This window comes from Vicia villosa, linkage group LG7 (genome assembly GCF_029867415.1).
Source record: "Vicia villosa cultivar HV-30 ecotype Madison, WI linkage group LG7, Vvil1.0, whole genome shotgun sequence".
In the NCBI taxonomy this organism is placed as follows: domain Eukaryota; kingdom Viridiplantae; phylum Streptophyta; class Magnoliopsida; order Fabales; family Fabaceae; genus Vicia; species Vicia villosa.
This window is the reverse complement of record NC_081186.1, coordinates 91,583,906-91,591,913: the sequence shown is the minus strand read 5'-3', so window position 1 is coordinate 91,591,913 and position 8,008 is coordinate 91,583,906. Positions and strand designations below refer to the sequence as shown.

Here is an 8,008-nt window from a genome sequence, read left to right as displayed (position 1 = left end):
TTAATTTGAAAGTAAAAAAAAAAAAAAAAACTTTTATTTGTGAAGAATAAAAAAAGTAACCAGAAAGTAAACACTCAATAAACTATTCTCATTAACAACCTTAACATTTTTTAGTAACAAACTCATTTCAATAAGAATTCGGTGACTAACAATTTTGGCGCTCTAACAACATCACGAGCGACAAATTCTTAACTTATCTTCTAGTAATACTAACTCTTGGAAGCCCAGAAAACGCATACATCTCTTGGAAATAAATCTGAAAATACTTATTAAAATTAGTTGAAAAGTAAAACAACTTATTCATGTCTCAAATAACTTTCTGAACTCTTCTTAACATTATTCATACAATTAAATACATGATAAAATAATAAAGTAAAACAAATCTATGCAAAATCTGTCAAATATAAATATTACTAGCAGTATTAGCAATTTAGTACATTATTCAGTAAAACTCAATGTTCTCACTCTTTCTCATTAAAAGTAACATTCATACACAAAGCTAAATACTTCAAGTTTCTTGTACACTCAATGCGAGTTAGAAAGAAGGGTATTCTCAATATCTTTACTAACTTCAGCCATTTGTTTCCTTCTTTTTGTAGCATTGTCTCATTTACAAATTGGGATAGCACTAAGTAACCATGTGGTGAATCAAGGGTTACTGGGTGAAAATAAAAAGTGAAGCAATATCTTAAAGCTGCAGTTAATGGTGGCAAAACCTTAGATCTTGATGCATATTACAGAACCATCTGGATAAGCAACAAGAGCCCCAAACATGTGCTTCATTGCTCCATCGAGAACAACTCCAGAAGTTTATGGCAATTGAACACGATCAAACATCCTGAGAAATACTGGCCATAAGATCAACAACAAGTAATTTACCGGATTCTGTGAAAAAGTAATTTAATGTGCGTCTGGCAGGGAATAATGTGTTGCATCAAATGTTTAGTTTCTCTTTTTGGCATTTGCCTTCTTGGTAGCCTTCTTGGTACTTGTTTTCTTTTTGGATTTCTTGAATCCAGTTCCACTCTCCTGTAAGCATTGAAGGAATTCAGTGCCAACTATAACCCATCCAAATAGATTATAAAATATCAAAGTAATTTTACAAGTGAATGTACCTTCCGATAATGTACGTAAGCACTTCGGCCAGTCATCTCTTGTCCATTTTTACTGACATAAACCTACAATTTGAAGATAAAGATTTGGGTTCCGATCAATTGATACTATATGAAAAAAGTGCTTTTGCCAACAGAAGATTGAAGTCAATCATATGGAGAATTACAAGAATGACTACAAGGGGAGCATATGCCTGCAGCCATTTGCGATATTGGCAATACAAAAGCTTGCTATAATTTAAATTTCATCAGTATCAGTAAAATATTTGGATAATATACTACCTGGGTGGTTTCTGAAATTTGTCAACAATATAACACATGTTTTCAACTTTTTATGATCAGCATCTAGCTATAAGAGCAAATAAATTCAACCAGCTAATAACATTTAACATTCTTCAGAAAATTTCACATACCTTTCTTCCATCGGATCCTGTAAACCAATGACCACTAGATTGACCAGCAGATTGACCACTTGCTTGGACACGTCTTCTACCTGCATCTTTCGGCATAGTGCCGCTCTTGGGTTCCACCCAGCTTCCCGAAACATTTGAAGGGTTTAATATGCTTTGTTCACTTTTTCTTTTTGACACACTGCTCTTAGTGTTTCTCCTTGTTGCTTTCTTTCTACTAGATGTTCCACTGCCGAGAGGAGAAACAATTTTGGGATCCACCCAACCTTCAGAAGCATTAAAAGTTTCTTGAAGATTCAAATTTATTGACTTGCTCCTTCTGCTTGTTGAGCCATTAACACGTCCTTTCTGAACTCCTGGCGTTTTAGAAGCTCCTCCATTGTCAAATTGTCCCCTAAAATCAAAACATAAAAATATAAGTTGATTAGAGATCTTACCTGTAATCAAAAGATAAAACCAGTCAAGGAAGAAATATATTACTAGGTTACATCTTACATGTAATCAATGTGAGAGACATTATGTTGCTGATTCACTCCATTAACACCTAATGGAGAAAAATTACACAGTCGACTCCGTACCAAATGTTGAATTCTCGGATCCTCGTTGAAAAAATAACGATGAGCAGGAGGAAGTGGACCTGCAGCCTCCCATATTTGTTCATCCTGCTGCAAACCAGAATTAACGCCATGATGCATGTCATACTGATTTCCCAATATACCAATCCCTGATCTTGGCACTTCCACATTCTTGGCAGAACTAAAGTACTCTTCATACATCTCATTGAACGCAGGTGTAGGAACGGAAAAATTCTTCACCGGAGAAAGATCTTTCCATAAATCCTGCCTTTGATTCACATCAAATTGTGTCTTTCTAACCGAGCTTTGTTTACCCAATGACCCGGCTGACAACGAGGGGCCAGCTTTATCAACACCACCAACATCCTCCTCGCTAAACATATCATCATCAGAATCATCATCCTCAGAATCAAGCAATTGAAACCTGCGAAGAGGACTAGAAGCATGTTTTCTTTTCTTCTCCCTAGAGTTGGTAAATAAACAAGGAGTTAAAACTCCAACACTTGTCAGTGAGACTTTTGAGCTGCTACATACAGATTTACTCTGAACCGAGCTACTACATCCTAATATCACAAAACAAACACGCTTCAGAATCAAATAACATTCTAATTCAACCTACTATAAAATTCTGTTATAATTCTATTTCTAATAAACCCTAACGAATTGAGTAATAAGAATAAAGAAATTGACCTTGAACTGGTTTTTCTGGTGAAGAGAACTCCTCTATATCGTCGTCGACGTCGAAGTATGAAGGTTGCGATTCTGGTTCTTGGTGGACGGAGGAGGGAGGAGGACCTCGACGGAGGCGTTTGAGAGTACGAGAAGGTGGATCGGGTCGGGTTTCCAGGTCAGAGTCGGGGACTATGAGGTCCGGGTCGGGGATGGGGGAGGTTGGTGGAGAAGGTGGGGGAGTGTCGTCAAGATCGAGACCGAGAGAGAATGAGGGAGGTTCGAGTTCCGCCATGGAAATGAAAACGTGAGAGGATTTTGATTTTTTTTAATTTTTTGTTTATTGTTAAAGATGGTGTGGATGCGGATTTTTTGAAATTTGATTAAATTTGGTGGAAATGGAGGGAAATGAAATTGGATTTTATTTTGGCGGGGGTTAAATCAGAGTGGTGGAGAAGCTGAATGTTTTTACGAATCTGGATTTCATGATTGGGGAAAAGCACGGGTTAACAAGTTGTTAGGAAAAATCACTAAACAATCTCAGCCGTTGATTTAACAGATGGCTTAGATTAGCTGACCCGTTTATTATTGGACTTCAAATTATTAGTCTTAGTCCAACTTTTATAAACTAACCCCACATTTTTCCTTAAGTATTGATGAAATTAAAATTATCTTTAGAATTTAGATATATTTAATATGTAAATTTTTAGGTACTCATCATAAGTAAATGGGTAATGAAAGTATTTCTGGATACCTAACTAAATTTTATTTTATAAAAAAAAAAGTAATGTTGAAAATATACATTAAAAATATCCAGAAATATAATTGTGTAGTTTTGATTTTCAAAATGTATACTGACTTAATAGAGTAGAATTGTCAAATTCATGTCATGTTAAAAAGCATATTATATCTCTATAATGACAGACCAAAAACATATTGAGTACGATTGTCAAAATATGTCGTATGTTTTCAAGATTGTGAGAAGATTAGTTTATATTTATTGTTGTCTGTTCTTTTTGCAGTAACTTCCAATAGCCCAGACTTCCTCAAAGACTGCCACAAACAGCAACTAATTCATATTAAATATTCATGAATGACTTAGATCTAGCATAGTAGCATGGACATTATAATAAAATACAAGGAAATAGTTATTTTATGAATTCTTCTCCATATTCATATTGAATTGGAAGTATATTTGTGAATATTATTTTAATAAAATGAGGATGTTTCAGTGAGGATTATGGGACATGTACGGCTGAATTTTGAAATATATTTTTTGATTAAATTTTTGGGAAAATATGAGGTTAGACTCACTTTGAATGTGTTTTATAATTCACTCTTGTAAATCTTCTATAATTTACAATCTACAGCAAATTCTTAAGCAGCTCAGCAATGACAAATAATCAAAATCTAGAAAGCTATCATCTATATTTTATGACAATTATGTTTTTAATTGACATTTTATCTATGACTAGAATTGATACATCACAAGTTAAATGCTTCTCATAATTTTTCTAGGAGGCCGTATGCAATGAAGTAAAGACCAGTTTCAACATATTACAAAGTCTTTTCCCAACATATTATATTTATAGCACAAGGGAAGGAAAATATCTGCTTAAAAGGGGTATGCACAATCTGTTCATGGCCTCTTATATCTTTTGAGCAGTTTTTTTTTTTTTACATAAGCAGCATATTAGTATCTTCTTCACAATCGACAAAGAATTGCTTCCCTTAAGTCATTCCAGAAGGACAATTCATGCAATGCTTATATGCTCGGAGATCTAAATCTTCTGATTAAGAACATGGCGCAACTGAATCTTCTGGCTCTCCATTCTGGCCTCCAAAAGTTTAGCTTTCAAGCTATTCTTTTGTGCACCACGAGGAATGCATCCTTTCATACCTCGTTGTGAATGTGGACTTCCGGACTCAGAAGGACTAAACTGGTATTGGAGGTCATTAGGGCTCAGCCCCCCTTTACCTGATCCACGGTCAGGTGATGCAATACTCGCGTTGGATAGCCTTCCATTTGAAAGTTTACCATTCACTCCCTCCACAGAGATTATCTTGTAATTATCCTCTTTGTTCAAACCTGACCTCCAAAGTCTCTTAATGGAAGAGGCCTTTTTTGAATGCTTGGTTGGTATAGAGCATACTTCATTAATTTCAGTTATTGGTGTCTCCTCACCTGCATTTTCTTCCCATTCGAGTACACTCCTCCGTGAAACACTACTCTCTCGTTGGTTCTTGTTGAAAGATTTGTCACTCTCCTCAGGAGAATAACTCAAGCCTTGATCCTCAGCCTGGCTCACAGTTTCCCATCCACTTTCATCGCCCTCTATATCACCATTATCATCCATATATACATCAGAATGCCTCGAAATGCCATCCTTACTCATTACATTTGCTTCAGGACTCACTGTGTGGATCTTGGAGGCATGATTAGGAGGACTGTGAGAAACACACGGTTCAATCTCCCTCTCACTGTGCTCGCCAAAATTTAAATCTTCAAAAATGGCATAAATATCATCCGACTTTGGAGGCTCATATGAAAATTCCTTAACGTCTTCAATGTTCATTGCAGCTGCAGCCTGTTGAAGTGACTGTGCTTCTTTCATCTCCTTTGTGTTTAGATGCACATTTTTTAACTTAAGAAAAGCTTCGAAATCTGTAACAAGTTTATTCATCTGTGAATACTTCTCTTCAAGAGCAACTTTTGCATCTATCAACTTCATTTGAACACGTTCTTCACGCCATACTTCAGCCATCTGTAACATCCTTCTCTCCTCTTCCAGTTCTTCCCGAAATTTCATAGATTCTCTTTTCAATGCTTCAACTTCAGCCTTGTCTTCTCCAATTTCCTTGGCGAGCTCATCACACACTTCCTCAATCAGTTCTCTTCCCTTCCTCTCCTTATCAAAATCCTGCATGAAGCGTTTTGCTGATAGCTTCACATTTGCCAACTCATTTACCAACCTAGAATTGACAATTTCAATTCTCTGGCGACTTTTCCTTTCTCGATTCAACTCTGTTTTAATATCATCAATGTAAGCACGGATTTTCTCGTGCTCTCTGCTTCTCCATTGGGCCTTTTCCTCGCCAACTTTCTTCAAAAAATGATCAAGTTTCTTTTTGGAGGAGTGTTGTTCAGTTTCAAGCTCCTGAATGCGTGCACGTGCCTGCTGTAGTTCAGCTTCAAGAGCAGATACAACAGATACAGTACTTACCTTTTGGTCAAGAAGTTTCGCATAAATATGCTTCGCCTCATCCGATGTTTTCAGACATACAGGATCCCACTTTGTAGCACCCTCCATTTCAGTGTTGAGCAACTGGAAAGGCTTGAGCTGAAAAAACACAGTAGATGAAATTAGCACTTAATGGTTTATTCCTTCACTTTAAACCCTTAAGCTCTAAATTTTAAATGCTTTTTATAACAAGTGGGTTTGCATGCATAGACCTTTGATATATATTATAGAATACTTTCACATACTAATCACGAACAACAAACTCTTTTGCCCAATGATGATTAAAACAGGAGAAATCAGGGAACAACAACCAAGACCACTATGCAGTAAAGGATATAATTCTAATTCAGGTCATTTACATGTATAAGACCTAGACTCAATAATCTTTAATTATGAGGAGCTATAACACTTCTATTGGTTTTATTGAAGCAGTAAGAACCATACCTCACAGTTGTGTCCACTCTTTGTCCCAAAGACAGATCGAGGACTTTGAGAATGATTCTTCGGATCAGGATCATGAGTCATGCCGTTTGGACGACCGAGGAACGGGAGTCCAACATGACTACTTCCATTCTGCAGACAAGTAATATCAGTAATCAGTAATATGGTAAAACTAGAAACCTATCAAACTTGATAGCACAAACCAACTACCAGTATCTGAAAATGAAGAGTACAGCGAGTCATTTGGCATCCATGAGAGCTAATCATTATACAATCCAATGACTCTAATTCAACCAGAAATTGCAGATACTTAATAACAGATTCTAGAACATAAAAAAATGCAAATCGCCGGATCCAAATAAAATCCAAGCTCACTTACAAACAAGCATCAAACAAAGTGGGTTCACAATGTCAGCCCGACTAACACACTACAGATCATCATTATTGTTTATAACTCAGCCAAACATGACCTAACAATAAAAATGTAGTTTGGACATAGGATGCAAATGCTTTAATGAAAGCAAGTATATAAAACAATGTCAGCTATCTACACAGACAAATCCTACTCAACTCATTTCTCCAATCATTACAAAGAATAATACTAGTAACTACAAAGTTTTGAATAGAAATTCATCATTCAAGGGTATACAACCAAAATCAAACATTTAGGCTTTAAATGTTACGGAGGGTAAGATGGAATCTCAAAAGACACGCTTCAAAATCAAGCAACAAGAGAAGATTAAACTTCAACAACACAGTACTACAACACATATATTTCTATTTTTTTATCACAAATGGAGGGTCCTACAACACAGTAGTAACAATAGCTTCAAAATTCAGAATTTCAAATCAGAAACAGAACACACATAGTAATGAGAAAACAGGGATCTTGAACTGAGAGAAAAGAAAATTTAAAAAAAAAAATCAAAAAAAGTTTTACTTCACCTGAAACCCTAACCTCCTCTGACTATCACCGACTACCATCTCCGGCGGATGAAGCCGCCACAGTCCAGCAGCAATCCTCCGCACCGACGAACCTACTTCCGTCTGCTTCCTCACATCCCGGCACGTCCTCCGACTTACTCTCCCCAGCAAAGGCTTTTCACCCTCGTCAACATCAACCACATCGTCATTCTTCTCATGGATCTTCCATTTCAACAGCGGAGTTTCCGGTCTACTCCGTCTACCACCACCACCGGAACCACCGTATTTTCTCAACCTAGTCCTCGGAGTTTTAGGTTTCCGGCGATGAAACGGCTTCCCCGGTTGAAGATCTGAGTCTCGTGTAGGGTTTGCGCTTCTAGAACTAATGCCGAGTGGCGGGTAATGGAACTTGCCGGAGCTGTTCATCGTCTCCGGCGAGTTTGAGCCATTTGGATAATCGGAGATAGAATCTGTGTGACGGAGTTCGTGAAGTGTCAGAGTGTGTGAGTGCGTTGGAGAACACGAGGAAAGTACTACTACAGTGATGAGAGATTTTCGAGGGATTTTGAAGAGAAAACGACGAAGAGAGTGAAATCATGTACATATACAAAAGTAGAAATACATGAATACCACGA

General features: G+C 37.0%; 2 protein-coding genes across 2 annotated transcripts; both read right to left on the bottom strand.

Moving 5' to 3' along the window:
- Window positions 1-542: 542 nt before the first annotated feature.
- On the bottom strand, window positions 543-3,265 carry LOC131615808 (uncharacterized). Its single transcript, XM_058886970.1, has 5 exons — window positions 2,788-3,265; window positions 2,018-2,660; window positions 1,526-1,916; window positions 1,116-1,178; window positions 543-1,029 (listed from the first exon to the last, which is right to left on the bottom strand). Exons 1-5 carry the CDS (start codon window positions 3,059-3,061, stop codon window positions 943-945), a joined length of 1,458 nt encoding a protein of 485 aa, XP_058742953.1. The 5' UTR covers window positions 3,062-3,265; the 3' UTR covers window positions 543-942.
- A 901-nt stretch (window positions 3,266-4,166) lies between these two features.
- LOC131615807 (uncharacterized) lies at window positions 4,167-8,008 on the bottom strand. The gene is made up of 3 exons (XM_058886969.1): window positions 7,395-8,008; window positions 6,453-6,581; window positions 4,167-6,107 (listed from the first exon to the last, which is right to left on the bottom strand). The coding sequence occupies exons 1-3, from the start codon at window positions 7,797-7,799 to the stop codon at window positions 4,548-4,550; spliced, it is 2,094 nt and encodes a 697-aa protein (XP_058742952.1). The 5' UTR covers window positions 7,800-8,008; the 3' UTR covers window positions 4,167-4,547.